Source organism: Lutzomyia longipalpis, chromosome 2 (genome assembly GCF_024334085.1).
Source record: "Lutzomyia longipalpis isolate SR_M1_2022 chromosome 2, ASM2433408v1".
Taxonomy (NCBI): Eukaryota; Metazoa; Arthropoda; class Insecta; order Diptera; family Psychodidae; genus Lutzomyia; species Lutzomyia longipalpis.
This window is the reverse complement of record NC_074708.1, coordinates 17,397,450-17,417,230: the sequence shown is the minus strand read 5'-3', so window position 1 is coordinate 17,417,230 and position 19,781 is coordinate 17,397,450. Positions and strand designations below refer to the sequence as shown.

Sequence of the window (19,781 nt, the reverse complement as noted above, 5' to 3'; positions counted from 1 at the left end):
AATTCAAGCAGTAAATGTTTGAGTGGAAAAAGTACTTCTGGCGTGTAATGAGGTGGAGGACAAATTGTTGCAAGAAATTAAGTGATTTTACAGCATTACCTGGAGTAATTTGACATCCCAATACAATAAAAAACAACTTGGGCAAATATTTGAGCGCGGACTGAAGTTTGAAGAGTGAGTGGAAGAAGAAAAAAAGTGGTACAGAAATATATTTCCCTTGGAATTGTGGGTAAATAAATAATGTTTTCATGACATATAAAATTGTGTTGGAAGAAGAAAATCGTAAAAAAAGTTTTCCTTATCAGTTTCTTCGCATATTCTTCTTCACAATCATTCACTCTCTGTTTGGGGATAGAGCAAACAAAGAGGGGAAAATATGTGTTTGTCGGTAAAAATTTTTATTGACAGCATCATAAGAACAAGGTTCCCTCTTGAAAAAAAAACCGAGCAGTTTCTCTTCGACATTTTCTTTTCCATGGTATGATAAGACCTCGAAAGAGCGCGTCGGTGATTTTCGGTTTTCTTTTACATCTCTCAGGTAGAGCGAAATTCACAGCGCAAAAGGCACACACAATGTTGAACCCAAATTGAGCTTCGTGTGATAAGGTAATAATTTACCTAGTTCGCGCATACCAAATTGCCTCAGTTTTTCCATGACTTTCACCTTAACGGTAGCAAATTTGGAAGTAAAACAAAAAAACGAGAAGTAGAAATTCCCTCTCGCGTGTAGTCATAAATAATCACTTAATTATTTAATTTAAAATTAAAGTTTCCACCGTTAGTTATTTATGGGACGAAGAGAGGCCCCCGAAAAGACTTTTGAATCTTTTCCCCATTTCCGTGGTTAATTAGCTTTGATCTTTCGACTCAGACTTGATCATAACAGCAATTAACACAAATCATATCGCCCACCCAAATAGATGCCTAAATGAAGAGGAAAAGGTATACACCACCGTCGATCCTTTGTTGTTCATTCAGATCAATTCAAAGGAAGATATTCTTTAAGCACACAAATAATAATAAAACCTTTTAATTACAAAAACATATAGAAACATCGTATTTTTTTTTGAATTATGATGCTATTTGGGCCTATTTGCATTTAATAATTCTATAAGTTTCACTAGATTTCAGCAAAATTCGGAATACAACATTCTGATGAGAAATTTTCTGCCCTATAATTATTTCTTTGATCACTTTGTGTTATCTCGGTGGGAAATAGCGATGGTCTATATTTTTTAAAAGGATCTTTGTGTTTTTAAAACTTTTGTAAAGTGTTTGATGATTTACAAAATGATTTATGATTAATCTCCAATGGTAACTTTGCCCCACACATAACCCTTTGGAAAGAAAATTTAATTTAAAAAAAATCTTCAAAATGGTCTTTAAATAAAATAAATAAATAGAATAAAATCTTCTAAAGAATAACAAAAAAGGGTTTTTTAAATTTTAATTAAACGTTTTAAATTCCTACAAAAAAGTCGCGTTGCAGAATTTTATTTCCTCTTAATTGAAATTTCCTCTTTTCAGCACTTTTAATTTAGAAATTTAATAGCAAATGTTTTCCATACAATAATGAAGCAATATTGCACTATGTTTAAAATTATACATAATTAACATACACATTTATGAATATAAATTCCATCTTTAATCTGACTTGGCATAACATGAACATTAAAATTACAATATTAATCTATTTAATTCTTAACCTAGGGGCAAATTGCAAATAATATGTAAAAAAAAGACTTTATTGCGATGCATTTTGCCTCTAAATAACCTCACTGACCGCAGAGGCATAAACACAAATTGAATGGAGGGAAAATGATATAGCGATAAAACTTTAAAACTTAATTTTAATATGACAAATTAATATGTTGATGGATTATGGAACTTTCTTCTTCTCTTGTTTGTAGATGTAGTCAATGTGTTTGGCGATAAACCACTCTACTACTCAAAGGTGAGGGGCAATAAAAATGCAGGCGGACTGTGTAAAGCGGCTGTCTCTCTATAAAAACACACACAATTGCACAAAAAAATAATGTAAGCAACACCTTTTATATTTATTCTCTTTATACTAATTAATTCAACAATATTAAATTGGTTTTGTTTAATTAACTAAATCAAACACGCACAGATGCACCCTAATTTGCTTCCAAACTAACCACCCAAAAAATCACCAAAAAAAGGGAAAATTGTTGAGAATTCATTTGTATGATTTGAATAATTTCCCTGAATTTTGAAAGAAAGTTTTAAACGTAATAATCTAAATAAAAAAAATCCTTTCTTTCGCATGTATTTTTCAGGACGATCCACATGGACGTTTATAGACGAACGTATTGAATGATGCATAAGAAAATGTCCTAAAATTGTTCCTGCCATTGCATTGTAAATAAGAACCTTCCTCCTTAAAGTAAATCCCTATATATATAAACGTAATTATATATAATTGTATCCTTTAGTTTATATTCTTTTGTATGCAAAAAAAAAAGAATAAAATCACTGAGAACGTACACAATATGTAAGAGAGTATAGAAATCTCAAAAATATTTAATTATATTAAAAAGTACATAATTTATAAAAAAAAATATATATTTTCCAAATTCCCCGAAAAAAATATAAATATAAATATTTTATTTTCCTTTGGCCATTTTGTCTTTTGCAAAAGCAGGATTATACACAGTTTCGTCATTATTTTTCTCCCTTGCCATACTAGGTTAAAAAAATAAAGTTAAAAAGCTCTTTTCCTCTAAAAGATCAATTAAGTTCTAACTTTTTGATCTTTTGCCAAAAAGAGACATTCGGTGACTTTTCAAGAGAAGTATTATTTTTTGATTTTTAGATGTGACATGATTTTTTCGGCCAAAAAAACCAAAAGAAAATAATGACAAAATTGTGATAACCTGTGATTTCACATCTAAAAATATATGTAATTTCTAAAATATATTTTTTCAATGCGAAAATGGAGAGAAATAGCGGAAAAAGATTTTGTCGAAAGCTTCCTAAATCAAAAATATATTTTAAGGTTTTTATAAAATTTATATTACTATAAAAATTAAGAAATGTTTTCTATTTAAAGTGAGAAGTATTAAATATTTAACTAAATGATTGTTTAAAATTATATATTTTCCATTCCACCGACATTTTGATAAAATATCAACCATGTCGTTTTTTTTCTTTAATGTATTCTACTTCTTTGCGAAAGATAGCTTCTAGGATCATTTTATTAGATAGATTTCTAGTCTGAAAATAATTATTCTCATTTCATTTTTTTATATAATATATACAAACATAATACGAATATATTTTGATGCGCAAATTTGTTACGAAATAGCTTTTTGTATAATTTGCCAATTTAAAAGAAGGAGAAATTATTCATTTAGTAAAGAAAGAAAAAGAAGTGAGATAGTGCGAAAAAAGTCCAAAATATCAAGACTATCGACAATAAATTAGAAATTTTATTATTAATAACAAAAAGCAGTTTATTTCGTCGTCGTCGCAGAGATGCAACCTACAGAAATTTGAATGTAATGGAGATGAAAGTGCATAATGTAATGTGAAAGCTGTGTAATTTAAAAACCATTTATGAATAATGTCAACAATTCATTAAAATGATTTATTCTTATAAATGAAACCATTGTTTTCTTTAACCATCAACGTGGGTTATGCAATTTTTCTGCAACACCGTTTTGCTGCCGAGATGAGTTTGTTGTGGAAGGTCTTCTCTTTTCAAATTCAGCCAGAAGTGAATCTGAAATGCAAATTCTTCGGAAGAAACACTTCAATTTATTTTCTTATTCTATTCCCATCTCTAATTTCAATTCAATCCGCTACTGAATTTATTCAAGATACGAAGCGTGTTCTGAGGAATTTTTCAATTAAATGCAAAAATTAGCACTTAAAATGCATATTAGCAATTTGTTTGCAATTTCAATCACATATTTTAAAGAAAATATAATTAACGTCCATTGGATATCGCTTTTAGAATGAAATTAAATAAATAAATTAATTTTATCACTTCGTTAAGAAACAAAAACGATAACGATTAATTATTTCTTTTAAATTATGTTTTATGATTTTTTTTATTTGGATTTTTCAAAATATTGATTTGAAGTGAGTTCAGTTTATTTCTACGCCAGATGTCTCTACGAGTCAGTGTCCCTCTTGTGGAGAAAAATATTTCTTTTATTTCATTCAATCCTTATGATTTTTTCAATTTAATAAAATATATATGTAAGTGTAGCCTATTTCAGAACTTATTTGGTACCATTTTAATTTAAATTTTATATCCTTATTTTGTTCCTCCTTTTGACTTTTAAGCTTTACCGGTTTTAAGTAATTGTCAAGAGTCAACGCTTTGTTTTCTAAGCAAAAAATGAAAATTTTTTCCATGAATTTTCATAGAAAGATTCTTTTCTGAATCTAATTGGATGAGACTAAATTCTCATTTAACCTTGAAAATAAAAAATAAAAAAGGAAATTTTGAAAAAGGGATATGATTTTTTTTCGAAATAACAGAACCTCATGACTCTTTTGATGATTTTTTTCATCTGATAATTTTGGCGGTAAATTCTAATTATTTTAATCAGATTAGGGGAGAGCGGGGCTAATAAAGTCACTTAAGGGTTTGGTAAAAGCCTAAAATATCATATTTCCTAGCTAGATAGAACAAAATGATCTTAGAAAGGGTTGTAGGGTAGTAAATTTCCTAAAGAAATGTGCTATACATTTCGCTTTTTCTATTTGGGAAATATGATATTTTGAGCTTTTTCTAAACCCTTAAGTGACTTTTTTAACCCCGCTCTCCCCTACTATTTTTATGCCTTAAGCTAGTTCCCAGATCTAGAAATAATTTGCAGATCTTCATTTATTCGAACATGATGAGATTTTTCCTAATATCAGAGCTTTAACCTTTTGGAATCGCTCAAAATAACTTTTAGACGGTATTTTTTTATGCTGAAATACACAATGATATGAAAATGAATAACATTTAATTTCATCGGTGTGTCTCATTCATGGAAATCTTGTTGTTTTTTCGCACCAGAGGTGGAATCGTCAATTAAGGCAAATCCAGTTATGAGCGTTTGGGAAACGCATGGAGTAGCATTTTTATTTTTTTCAGTATGGCGGGAAAGTTAATTTATAGCTCAATTATGTATTGAATTTCAATTGGCAAATATTATTGGTGGCTTATCGTCGTCAAATCGGCGATGCTGTGAATGATTGGCAATCACACGATGGCAAATTTAGTTTTAAAAAAAAATGGCTGATATGTGCGGAGATATCTCTTGCTGTGCCATCATGTTCGATGAAATACTATATCTTTCTCCTGTGGCAGCCCAAATGAATATGGATTTTATGTCGAATGGATTTTTATTGAAGAAAATTCAAATTTCCAGCGACGATATAAATAATTTTTTCTAGCCATAAATTCCCATTTAATATTTATATGGATATTTTTGGGTCGGGGGCAAGAAAAAAATCATTCATCTCCGCGCCGATTAGATGCTTATCTCGAGAATTGCCTCTGGTTCTTGTGTCTTTTGGGGATCTTCCAGATTCTCCTTCTCTAGTTCCACTGTCAATAAATTTCATTTAAATATTCCCCCAGCAGGTGGAAATATTATTGTTATTATTGTCTCTTTTTTTCTCTATCTCTCCTAAACGTTAACTGGGCAGAATATCCGTGGATATGGCATGTTCTTTTCTTTTTTTTTTCCACATCTTTACCGCCTTTTTGCTCTTTTTTTCTCTCTCCCCATTCCACTCTCCATTCACCTTTGCTATATATGTTTACCTTCCTTTGTTGTGGGGCTATTTGAAAAAATTTACACGGATTAATCTCATTTTCGTGGTAAAATTTCAATTAATTGCCTCCCAAAAGATCCAGATATCTTCATTATATTATTTTACTTTTGGGAGCTCACAGGTTGAAAATTGGATTTGTGATTTGAGTATGTAAGAAAAAACTTATCCTGCTCACCTTCCATCAAATTGTATCTCTCAGATGGATCGGTAGCTGGTTGCTCTAAATAGAAATACGAAAGGATTTTCATTTTCATTCTTCGACACATATTTATTTACACATTTTAGTAGGTGAATTTGATTGATCAGCGATGAGTTCATAATTAATTTAACAAGCATGACGATGATTTCTTCACAGACTGCGTTAGTCATAGGGAGTTGTGTATATAGTTCCAAAAACTTGCCCACAGAGTACCTTCCTTCAAACTCTAGTTGATGTAAAAAAAATTCATCGAGTCATGCTTCAGAATTTTTCCCAAGTTAATCATTTCGTGATCAATCGACAGCATCGTTGAATTTTTTTAAGGAAAAAAATCGTCATAATCATCATTGTCATTATTATTCCTTTGCATTTCTCCATCCCTCTCTTTCACCACAAGTACACAACAATATTGCATATGGGGATCATAATTCGAATAAAAGTGATATGGTTAATACAACTCACCACACGGCGTTTAAGAAAAGACATGATTGACTGTATTGAATAACCATTAGGAATTGTGGCGGTGCCGATGGAAAGAATTCGAGGGGGAAATATTCTCTCGAGATCAACTACAAATTCGTTTGACTGTTGAAGAATTGAATAAAGAGAGCATTGTTAAGTGGCGATTGTTGGGCTTCGATGGGAATTGTGTACACCTTGAGCTTCAAAAAAGCGCCGCCTTCACACAACACTTTTACATCTCTCTTGCTCTCCTCGGCTTTTTCGGTTCTATCTCTTTAACCAAAAAAAATATTTCCATTCAACTTTTCTCCAACAATAATCTAATTGGGTGGCATTATTGAGTCAGATAATGTGCTTTCTAATATTTCTCAAAATATACCTAGAAATTCCCCCAACTTCATCATGACATTAAGTGCTTCAATCATAAACTATAGCAGATGCAGATTGAAAAAGCGAGGATAGAAAGAAAATGCCAGCGCGAAAATATGAGGGGAATTTTCTTTTCCCTGAATCATGTTTTTAATTTTAACAGAAATTCAGCAATAGAACTCTTACAGCATCGCACTCAAAATCTATTTTAAGGTCGTAACAAGAGTTTATTTTTTAATATAAAGGACACTACAACATAACTAGATTAAGAAACAAAGTTTAGAAGTCTAGCATTATGAAGACTGAGACTTTACCGAATTAAGGGCTGTTGCATTTGGTTAGTAGCTTTCGACAAATTATTTAAGTATATGCATATAATTCTAACGTTCGACATTCTTTTATAACGTTTAATGTTTCTTTTGAACGTTTCATGTTTCATTCTAACATTTACGTTTATTATAATATTTTATTAAAACGTTTGGAAATATCCTTTTTTTTAATTTTTATTACATAATGTATTTAAGCCTGAAAATAATATCTTTTAACCTCGAAATAACATTTAAACTGTCTGAACTTTTATGATCTTTAATATTGTACCCCAACACCCACCCCTATAGCTGTTTTACTGCACTCTAGCTTCTCAAAAAAGTCTAGTTAGAACTTTAAGTTTCTAGTGTCTATAGAGAAGCATTAACTGCCGTAGAGAACGTGAAACTATCTTCTGTATGTTGTAAAATGTAGGTTAATCTTCTAAAGACGTGACAAATTGTATGACAAATTATATCTTCACAAAATAGCCTATTGAAGACCATTCCATGCCAGGCTAAGGCCATCGAGTTGCGAATATAAAGCTACTTTAAGCATTTGCCCTATGAGTTATCTTTCCGGTGTGAATGTTTTACGCTTTCATGCCTCACTGTTAAATTTATTTTCCAGTTGAGCAATAAAGAGCAACAAAATTAAAGTGATTCACGGTGAAATGGTTGAAAGGTCACAGCGAGTGATTCTACGAAAGCAAATTTTATAAAGAAAACAACAAATCGTTGCACATTTTGAGTCTCGTTTTGGAGGCAAATTTCTCCACGCTGTAACGTCTTGAAACCTTATTCACCTGGGCATATACGGTTGACATTGAACAGTGATCGGTTCTAATGAGGTGTGACATGTGACAAATCTTCACAAAAAATGATGCATCACCCCAAGAGAGGAATAAAGTAAATGACACACATTCACAATAAATCATTTAAAAAAAAATAGGGAGGAGAAGCAAATAAAATGTTGCCGGACTTAATAGTTCTTTTATAGGTGTCGTTTCACAATTCTTGTCTCTCTAATTTGAGGCAAAGGGGGTCAGGTTAACCCTGAAGAACGTGGGTGACATTTATAGTGATCCCCAGAGTCAAGACGTTTTTTTTTCCTACTCTCCTTTTTAACCCAACTTCTGCCCGACTCAAGTAAGATTTTGAGGTGAGATTAGGGATGGAATTGTATGCGATAAATTCCAGTTTCTGGGAGTCTTGTCCTCTATATCAATTCCATTTGAGATATTTGTCTCTATTTGCCTCCTTTTTCTCTGTGATACCTCTATTTATTGGTGGCACTCTCTCTAGGTATGTTCGATGATCAAATTTCCAGAAGGCTTTCGATTTCAATTGGATGGCTGTGAAATTTGATATCGCCACATATTTCAGTGTGTGGCATTTTTGCCATCAGACATCAAATATGTGGCAAGCTCTCCGCACTGTTCATCCTCACAATCGTGCTCCCACTATATGAGACAATTCACATAAATGTTTTGAAGAAATAATTTGTCGGAAAATTTATATGGTCCAAAAAACATGCTTCACCACTTTATAACAAAAAGTTCCAATGGCTCTTGACAACTTTGTTGCGGAATGGTGTGCCTCATCTGGATAATTTTCAATTGGCTCAATTAATTAAATCAAATAACCGTCAAGTGGTTCTCCCCGTCACATATGGTGGGAAAATCACGATGACTTTTTATGGTTGGATCCCTCAATGGCACGAGTGTGGTCTCTGCGCGTCCGCAGCTCCGGCAATTGAGACGGTCGTGCCATATAAATGTTGGTGTTTTAAAACAAGAAAATATTTATTGTAACGCTCAAGCAGATGATTTTTCTTTTATTTTTCCAACTTTTACAGACGACAACACTGCTAAAAACATAAAAAAGACGCAGTAAAAATCATTCTTCTTTAATTTTTGTGCGTGTATATTTATTTTATCGTTATTGTGATATAATAATGGCTATATTGCTTTTCATTCAGAAACATTTATTAGGGATGATTTTTTATTATTTTACTAGGATCAATGGAAAAAAATTTCCGTGGCTAGATTCTGGTATAAAATGCAAGCTATCTACTCTATGATTTTTATCTTATTTCTAAATTTTTGTGGATGTGAGTGTAAAAACATTTTTCTGCGTTTCATAAGTATTTTTCATATTGGAAATTTTGGGCATATAGAGAAAATTTCAGTAGGAAAATCTTACAGAAAGATTCCATTTCCCATCAGGGGCTGTATTCTCTAAGAGTGAAAAACTCTCGTGATAAACTCCTTAAGGCTTTTTACAGAGAAAAATGAGGAAAACTTCACGTGAGCTTGATTCTCCCGTAAAATTTTCTCGGTTTGCACGTTTCTTTTAAAGCTCTAAAGCCTTCAGGAGTTTATCACGGGAGTTTTACATTCTTAGAGAATTCATGCCCAGGATTTAGCTACGATATTTATGGTTTCTTTTAAAAAATCAACAGAGAAATTATTAAAAAATCTCATTAACAAATTCAATAGAAAATAATGTAAGTCCTACGAGTTCTTTAGATCCTACGAATCCTGTAAACTCAACAAATCCTGAAAATCTAATAAATCTTCTAAAAATTGTAATTGCAAAAAAGGGCCTGATTCAGCGACCAAGAAACCCTTGAAATCTTGGAATTTTGTACTGAAATTTCAAGATTTCAAGCGAATTTCAAGGGTTTCTTGGTCGCTGAATTAGGCCCAAAGTCTTGTAATTTCTGCAAATATCATAAAGCTTCATCGACAGCATTAAAATCTTGTTTCCAAATCTCTTCAATCCCTTAAATATCATAAATATCGCGAATCCCTCAAATGCCAGAATTTTTCTAGAAATTCGCTTATCCCAAAAAACATCTGAAGAAGTTAAAATCATTGACACTTTTTTCTTCATTCAAACCAAAAAGATGAATAAATGAGATTGTATGAGACGAAATGGTGCTTTATAGAGGAATTCTCACTAGATTTTTTTTTAGTTGAGCGAGAGAATTCTGTCCCAGAGCTATATGTACATTTTATACCACCCAGCAATGTGTGTGGGTGACACAAATTACAAATTATCAATTTGGACTTAATGTGCGGTACACCGAGACCAAAGAAGATGCGGAGAAGACAATATAATATCCCATGAAGACAATTTTAAGGTGTGTATCGGCAGTATCTCTTGAGGAGGAAATTCTCAACGTGAGACACAGGAAATCAGAGGAAAGACAGAGACTTTGGTGCAGAAGAAAAGAATAAATAAAACCGCCTTCCTTTGTTGCACTCTCATTTCTTCCTCACATATGTACCCTATGGACGCGTGTGGTGCTCTTTCTAGGAAAATTCCTCGATGTGGCATCACCTTCGAATACAGCACTGGGGTGATCCTTAATTACCCCTCTTTCACCCTATTCTTGTGCCCTTTTTTGTGCTTGTCCACCCCCGTGGGCATGAAAGGTAAAAAGTCGGTGACATAAATGTCCAGAACGAATTGTATTTGCTGTAAATATTGTCACACATTTCTGGCCAAGGGGACATCGCATAGAAATATGCGCGTTCTGGTTTAAGGAGGGAATCTGCCGAAATTAGCTTGATTGCCTTCTTCTCTGTGGGAGTTTTTTTCCTAGGTTTTTGCAAAGACAAACAAACAGAATTGAAGGTAACGTAGTCGCGTGGAAGTTTATGATTATTTTTATGATTTAAAGTAAGCTTTCACTGATTTAATTTAAAATTTTGGAAAAGTTAAGAGGTTTGGCAAGGACAAAGATTTAGGATAGAGGATTCAAAAAGAAATTTCAACAAAAGCATTTAGCATAAAACAAATATTAATTGCGTAACTTTTTTTAATGTGCCTCTAGCTGCTAAATAGAAATCACAGCTAACGAGAAGAAGGTATGGTGAAAGAACAAGGAAAGGAGATTAGCCTAATTTTGTGTGATAAATTTTATGGCGAGTACGACACCTTTTGGGTGTAGCGTGGAATGGTGTCATGAGGGGGGTGAAAACGTGAAGAAAAAGCCTAATGAGAGGTGTGACCGCAATTTTCACGATGTGTTTTGCTTCAGAAGGATGAGAATTTGATGGTATCACAACGAGCGCAGCACATAAAATTTGATGTCATTTCGTAATTTGGGCTCTTCTGCGGCAAACTCCACGCCTTTTGCCCATAGCATTTCTCGCGCACACATGGGTGTTTGTCTAAAAATTATTACAAACAGTTGTAACAACTCCCTCATTTTAGATGCGAATCACGCAGCAATATTTATCGATGTAATTATTTTTATTAATCGTGCAATCATATCTCCGTTGTATTGCGAGGCAACATCCAGCAGAAGCAAAACGCGCAGCTCAAGTGAATGGTCAAGATGCCGCCGATGTCTCTCCATCCGCGATGACTCTTTGCGCTCTCCCATGGATTGCTGGATGCGATAGTGGTTAAGGTTGCAGCAGAATTAGTCATCGAGACATCTCATCAGCCAGCCATCAGCATCTTTGCCGTGTCAACAGTGACAATGGCAGAGGGATCTTGATCCAAATTCCTGCGGATGTTCAATGGAGTCATCAACGAGGTGAGCTGGGCTCCTCAGCTGCGATCATGCCATGATAAAATTTTATTTATAGTCCGTGTGCGGTTGAGGTGTTTTCTCTATGGTATTTCGAAGAATCACAATTTATTCTCCAAAAGCACTGTCGCATGGGAATATACATGAAATGAGGATGCGGGCTACTGTAAAATGCCCCATTCCCAGCTCGAAATGGAACTCTGACGCTTTGGGAAGCTCTAACGTGGAGGAATGTCTCTGGAAGAATTTTATCTTTAGTTTCCATTCCTTAATTTTGTTATCACAAAAAATTTTTTTTATGTATTAATGAAGTCTTTAATCTAAAAAAATGTGCAATTTTTAGAGAAAAAAAACTCGTTTTTAATTTCAATATCTAAAAGAATTTACTGAAACATCGCTGGAAAGGTAAGAAATTCAGTTATGCATTCAAACAAACAGAAAACACAATTGTGACGTCATTGTTTGCATTTTTAGCAATTTTTTGTTGGATTTCCCAACCGATTTTGGTGGAAAATGTTAATTAAATGTGTATAAATTCTTTTCTTTGCAGAATTTTCATAAGATTTTAGTGAAATTACTCAAGACACAGAATATGTCCAGATATAGTCCCATTTTCAGGGTGAACTGTGAGAGACATGACGGTGAAATGTAGGCCGAGAATTGGCAGATTTTATCAGGATGCACAATGACCCAGATAGGGCATCAGTGGCATCATCTTGTGATTTATTGGTGGCTCTCATTGAAGCCATATACATTGTCAGATTCTCCTCATTCTTCTTCCCGAGTGTGTCGTATTGTGTGAAATGAACCTGAAAATTCCCTTGTTTGAGGAAGTCCCAGCGGCGGTGTCTGCAAGAGATCCCCTCTGAGATATACAAACATTGCATAATCACCTACTGATCTCTCACTCCTCCCCTTATACCTACATCAGTGTCGCATAGGGATTGTATAGGTATCTATGAAGGTGGTCCTCTTATTGGGGGCGGACAAACTCTCAATGGGTACTCGTGGGGTGCTTGCGTGGTGTGAGGATTTTTTTTTCCTTGTTTGAAGAATGTGACACTTTTCCTGCCAAAACATCACATCCATTGCCAAAATTGCTCCCTGCTAGGATTGTGTTGAAGGTAGAATTGCTAAAAGATCCCACACAGCGGTCTTTTAAATCGATAATGCTTTTGCCTTAACACCGAAATGAATGGAGGATTTTTTTTCCAACAAAATGTTTAATTTTTTTTAGGGAATTCTAAAAATTCCGAATGTTAAAAAAAGATGGAATTTTTGAAGAAAATAGCTTGATGTCATTTTTGAAAAATTTATAGAGATTAAAAAACAATTTTCTCTACCTCATTTGACTCACAAATATATACCCACAACAACCACATTACTGAATTTAATTCGCCCCACACGACAATTGGTTCCAGGCGCTATGCTGAGATCTTCATTATTGTGATGCTTCTCTGCGTATGGGACCCTTTGGACATATAGCCTCATTTTAAAAACCAGCTCAAATTTCACGGAGACACTGATTTTGATTGCACGATGACAACAATGAGATGGCTTTTATCATTTGGGTAGCGTCAAAGAATTCCAAATGGAGGCACTCGCGATGAAATTTATTCACAGACAAGATCGGTGATGATTTCCGAAATAGGAATGAAAGACAAAAGTGAAAAAGCGTGTTAAAGCCATCAAAGTGTGGATGCTCGGGGACCAACTTGGGTGATGAGACTCTCCTGACAAATTAACGACAATTTGTTACCTTTCATTTCCCAATTTATTATTTCTCTCTGTTCCCTCCCTCCCCCTTCGCATATTGCTTTGACACATTTGAGCTGGTGGTGCAAGAACCACTCAATTATGATCTCCCTCCAATGTTATGTGCTCAGGAATTCCCATCCGCATTCAACTGGGTGAGAGATGCTCTTCAGGCTCTTTCCAGCACGGCACATTGTAATTACCATGATGTCGTGCAAAAGGCTGCTGCTAATTTCGGTAGCTCATTGCTAAGGGGGAAAGTAGAGGGATTCACCTCAAATCCCAAACCCGCCCCATTATTAAATGCTGATGCCGTATACAAAAAGCATAATATATCGAAAAGGCATTTATTTAATCATCATCGTGTGAGCCCTCGTGGAGTTGAGGTAAGAAAAAAAAACAGAGATTCCACAGGATTCAATGCCTCGTCGAAGAGAGCTACCACCGGGAGGTAAGAGAGTGCGAGGGTTTCAAAATTTCGTGACAGAAGCACATTATTCCCATATTTAATTTAATATTCCCCCATATTACTGCTACTTTTCAGCCGCACGGCGTCCTCCATCGGATCTTCTGCAATTCCCATGAAAGACATCTCTCTGTGTTCCCTTCCGCTCCACTGGTCAGGAGGTTCGCTTTTTTTCTTGCAACTCACCATCTTCCGTTGGTGACATTTTTCCTCGTCGAAACTTCTTCGTCTTTTTCTTCTCCTTCAGCAAAATTCCACACTCTCGCGCAAATTGTTGGTATAAATTTACGACTGATGCAGAAATAATTTGCATATTAATTTTTTTTACAGTCTCCCCCCGCCCCAAATTTATGACATGTGCTCGCGAATGAAGAAGAGACACGATAATTGTTTGTTTATTTGCTTACACCGAAAAAAAAACCATCTCACAAGTTTCTTTTAAGTGGATGGATCAATTATTGCGTCCATTTGGTGTTATGCTTATGATTTCTCCATTGATTCTCAAACAAAGTTGCATGAAAATGATTTGTAGTGTAGATTGAGATGATTACATTAGAGAGATGAAAGCCAAAAGGGCTGCAAGAAGCCTTGTTTGTACTTGGTTTAAGAATTTTATTTGTTAACATAAAGATTTTCCTGAAACACCAGGCGCCTCCATGTCATGTCAAATCTCTCTTTTTATTACAATTTCTTATTGTTTTAAATAAAAAAGTTTATTGATTACCAGGCGCCTCCACTTTTACTTATAGTTACATTAATATGTAATAAAACAATTATTGTTGAAAAATTCTAATAAAAACGGTGTGTCGATTAAAGAAATATTTAACAAAAATAAAAAAATAAAAATTTTGCATTTCAACAGTATTATTAGCCGCCACAAAAGTCTCACTTGGCTCACACTCCTGTACAAAATATTTAGATGGTACAGAAAATCTTTCCCATCCAAAAATTATGACAAATTCTCAGTGGCGAGGAGCAATCTGTGGGATCCTTTTGTTGACATGATATGTATATTTTTCCTCCTCGTCAGCGAGATTCATGTTAAATGCATCGCTGAGAAGAAGAGAAAAAACTGTCCCGCGGGTTCCACGGGTAATCAATTATGGTAAAGACACATGACAAACGAGACCATTGGGACACACGATACGGCGATTACTTTTGATATTTGGCATGGAAGATTTTAATTATGTAAGCAACCAACATCTGAATCGACGATAGTAATCACATCGGGGAGTTCTCTTCGGTCATTTGACTTTGCCTCCACGAGGAAGGACAATATTTATTTCACAATGCATTTATGATGGAATGAGAATCAATATGTAGGAATTCTTGCTGAAGAACGAGTTGTATGTAATACAATCATTCTCAGTCGCGTCGCAGCGTTCTTGAGAGATTTAATAAACTAAATTGTGGGATAAAGTAGCGGTGGCGTGAGAAGTGGAGAATTCTCTGCATACGCACATTTTAGGGATATGAAGTGGCCCCTCTTGCAAATGTCTATATTTTTTTCTTTAAGAAGAGAGAAAATGATATTGCGCAAGGTAGGAAGATGAAGAATCTCACTTTGAGTGTCACCAAGTTCTTTGGCGACTTTTTGGTGGGTTCTTAAATAAATCTCCGCTGTGTGCTCCCCCTTCGGGATGGAATTTTTGCGGAATAAGCCATTCTGTGTGATGGCACAGAGAGAGCAGCTCTCTGGGGTCGTGGCGACAATATTATAAAAAGCAATTTATTCAGCGCATGCAATGAATTACATTTGTGTAACAACACACCTGCCAAACTCACTCTCTGCTATATATTTTCCGTGGTCAGTCCTCGCGAATACGGATTGTGAGGAAGGTTAATTTATATACAGTGCGCCATCAAACCATTAACGGGAGTGATTTATTCTCTGTGATGACACAAAATTCACCTTATCAAGATCGCCGTGCTTCTGCCACCCACACCTGTGAGAAAAAGAGTGTCATTCATTGCCAATTTTTTATCTGTCTTCACCCCGATTTCATGCGCATTCCCTCCCAATTTTATCCATTCTTTCGGTGTGGGAAAAGTCTGCGAAAAAATTTCATTGGTGGAAATTTATTAAGGCGGCATCAGTGGCATTCTGGATTTCATAACATTTTACATTGTTGAATAATTATTGCAGATCGACGGGTACAAATATTATCAGTCTTAGTCGTATGTACCTACTTATATTGAATTTTTGAATGAAATTGTCGAGATTATTTCCTATTAATTGCGTGACCTTTATAAATAATCTGATGTTTTAAATTAAATTTTAAGTTTAAGAAAAGGTGATAGTATCACCTCACTATAATCACCTTGAAATATTTCTTTAAAACTCTAAGCAACAATTCTAATGATTGTTTTAGGGTAAATTTCAACAGGATTTATCAAATTAAGGGACTTTGGAATTGAAAAAAGGATTTCGTACGAGTTTCGGTAACGACTTTTTCAATACCATCGGTCATAATTGAAATTAATGAAAAAAAAATCTTTAAGGAATCAAAAACTTTTCCTTAATCATTTTATTTGAAAGAACCATTAGTGATCCTAAACGAGACTCCTTAAGAATAAAAGTCCATGATGTATAAAAAATATAAAATTTTCAACACATTAACAATGAAGATGTTTGTGGTCATCAAAGAGTTAATTTTAATTTAATTTATATTTAAATCAAATTAAAGCCGTGGTTCATTTACTCAGCGACATCTAAATTGATTGAAGTCAATTTCGGTACTAAATTATGAATCGCTTAAGCATTTTCATTCAAGAATGCTCAACAACACAAAGAATTCTCTCCACAGAACGCTCCGTAATGGCCTTATCCTTCCCCATACATTGGGTGTTTGTGTCTCGTGGAATATTGGTTTCGGTGGATGTCTGGGCATGGAATTGGTATCCCGCAGAAATGCTGGTCGCATCTTGTCTTTAAAAAAATGAATTATAATCATCAGAGCGACCAATCGACGCGCCGATGGATAAACAGATTGGGTTGGTAGAAAAAAAGCGTGGAAATAAAAGAGAGGCACAAAACATGACAAAATAAAATGCAGAATGGAATGACAACATCCCGCTGTGTTTAACATTAAAGAGTCCCTTCTAATGAACTATTCCTGCGATGGCAACAATTGGGAACGACAAAATATCATCTCCTCCCCAGTACGATTAATTTATGTCCAATCATTAGCACTGTTTTATCAAACTCATGATTCTCAGGAATCGTTCTTTGATTCTTCGTTTTTTCTTGTGTGCCGAAAGGCAAAACGGATAGGCAAAGCGCGCGGGGATTTTTTTTGTCATTCTTGCTGGAAAAGTGTGGGTGCCCATCTAAGAAGGAATTTCACAATTTCATCGTCACCTTCATTTTATTGATGATTCTCGCGGCTATGATGATGGTCAGATGGTAGCCTCCAGTTTGATGCATCTACACAGGTAAGGAGTGCGGGGGTGGGGAGGCGCTGAATGCAGCGAAAATATCCCAGAAATTGACGATAATCAATACCAACTTTATGGCCATCAAAATCGCATAAAATATTTAATGAAGTACATTATTTCGGTGTATAATTTAACTCTAAATGTGCAAGCACTGCTCAATATAACTTTTATCGCATATTTATTCACACCTCCTCCAACGCAAATTGCACGCGGACCAACATTTACCGGGAGGCCGAAGAAAACGCGTCTCTGGGGCGCATATCTTTCAATTAAAAATACTGCAAGATATTTACTACTCGATGATAAAACTGAAATTCCAATGAATTACCAACCTACGGATGTCAATATTTGCGATATTCCCAGCTTAATGTGGCGCACGATTCACTTGATTTTTGTTCCATTGGACAGGAAGCGGAAAGTTTGACTTACCTTTTTTTCACCATCTTCCACTGCGCCTCCTTCCTCGTTGCCCGCTTGTTTCACCATCTTCATTCATAAAATCACACGAAAATGACGAAGATTGTGCCTGAATGGCTACACACAGAAAAAATCATTGTTGACACATAAATAGTTGAATTTAGACTTTCTGCATTTCTTTTATTTATTAATTTAATTTTGTTTCTTGGATTAATATTTTTCGTGTGAAAAGTTTTTTATTTAAACTGGACTTAGGAGTAGTTTTATTTAAAATTTTTACAAAATCTGATTTCAAAATTCTATATCGAATTTCATTAAGATCGGCAAAGCCGTTTTGGAGGAGCTCACATGCCACAGACAGACAAATTAATCAATTTTTATATTTAAGAATTATTAAATATTAAATATCACTCTCAATTTAATATTTTAAAACAAATTAATAAATTCTATACATCCTCTATTTAAAATTTGTTATGTTTTACGTGCTTAATTCATTCTAATAAATATTTTTCTCTGAGTGCATGAAGCTACAAAAAAATCCCGTGCAAACTGGACACGTTTGAATCTCGGTAATTTGTCTTTTGGAACTTAAAATCCGTAAATATTTGAGTAGACAAATAGTGTGGGTTTTAAACAGGAAGAATTGTTAAGTAATTATAGCACTTTTGGCTTGTAATTTTCCGCTTTAATGTGGCGTCAATGAGAAATTCCCAATTAAATATTTACCCAGTCTGTGCGCGCAAGACAAATTAACTGGAATGGCATGGGTACGATGCGAATGGGATGGTGAAGCCCATCGGTGGTGCGGAGTCAAATGTCCGGAACAAATAGAGTAAACATAGTTTGTTTCTCATGCAGCGGAGGACTAAAGAGAAGAGAGAAGGTGGGTCCCCGCGTGGTGGATGCGAATGATGGAATTTGAAGAATCCACCGCTGATGACGACGATCATGGTACACTCCCCAGCATTGTGATCATCATCATATGGAAATTGTCCCTGTGAGACACGGGCTGTGCAAGACATCGTGTACATTGTTACATTGTTTTATTGGCGCAAAAGGGAGGCTCTCTCACCCAGCATATAATTTTCTTCTTTCATTCACTTTGGCTCTAAAAGAGAGAAGATTACCAAGGCATACCAAACCCACTAAACTTGACCCCACACAACCTGACGATTCATGAATTTCACATTGTGTGCAGATTTTTTATTATTTAACCTATTCACCAATGGATGCACACAAGAATCCCATGGAGTGCAAGATAAATATTGCAGGCGCAACGCGCGTCCTCGCAATACTCATGGAGCTTCGAAATTATAGGTATAGGTACATAATATGCGCCATATGAGAATTAGTTGGGGGGTATATGATGCTAATAATAATCAGCTATGGAGAGGTGTAAAGACAAATTATTTAGACAGACGCTAACTTCACTTTAAATGCCGCATAAACAGCAAATAATACCACCATTTGATATCTTGTGCCTCACATTGAGATTGCTATCTCACCAAGGAGCAGCAATTGTGTATGGATTTTCAAACAAAAATATTTGACTAATGATATCGAACCCCGTCATTAGGGCTCACGAGGAGTTACAACCCTTTCATTGAAATCCCATTCACAACCGAAAGAGGGAGGTTCCTAATTTAAATGATTTTTCTTTTATCCCTACACGAACCATGCACAGGGTATATAAACTTAAAAATTTCCCCTCGTCTTCTAAAATGTAAAAGAGGAACGCCCCTGTTTTCTTCTCTCCCTTGATTTTTTTTCGAGTTTCAAATAAAAGGGATTGTGGCTGGAAATGCTGTCTCCTCGCAATAGGATCTCTAATCCTTGCGATCTATGTCACTTTGATGCTCGACAACTGGAAAGAAATCCCCGGAAAATTATGCTGCCAATTCGCAGAAACATCTGTTTGGAAAAAAATCCTTCCTTCCCCCTTCGGCAAAATCTCACCTCACTCAATGTTCACAAGCTTCTGCTCCTGTGGGAGCTCCCTGCTTTTCAGAATCTCACACA

At 34.9% G+C, this 19,781-nt stretch overlaps 1 protein-coding gene across 2 annotated transcripts in view; it reads left to right on the top strand.

Moving 5' to 3' along the window:
- Nucleotides 1-3,628, top strand: part of LOC129791051 (protein drumstick) — a 10,876-nt gene extending 7,248 nt beyond the window's left edge. The window contains exons 3-4 of one of the 2 annotated variants that reach the window (XM_055828960.1): nt 1,911-2,037; nt 2,301-2,414. In XM_055828960.1, the coding sequence (XP_055684935.1) occupies nt 1,911-1,935 (25 nt within the window). In that variant the 3' untranslated portion in view covers nt 1,936-2,037; nt 2,301-2,414. Of the gene's footprint in view, nt 1-1,910; nt 2,038-2,300 lie in introns of both variants that reach the window. The other variant, XM_055828959.1, reaches the window with a different exon arrangement.
- Nucleotides 3,629-19,781: the final 16,153 nt, after the last annotated feature.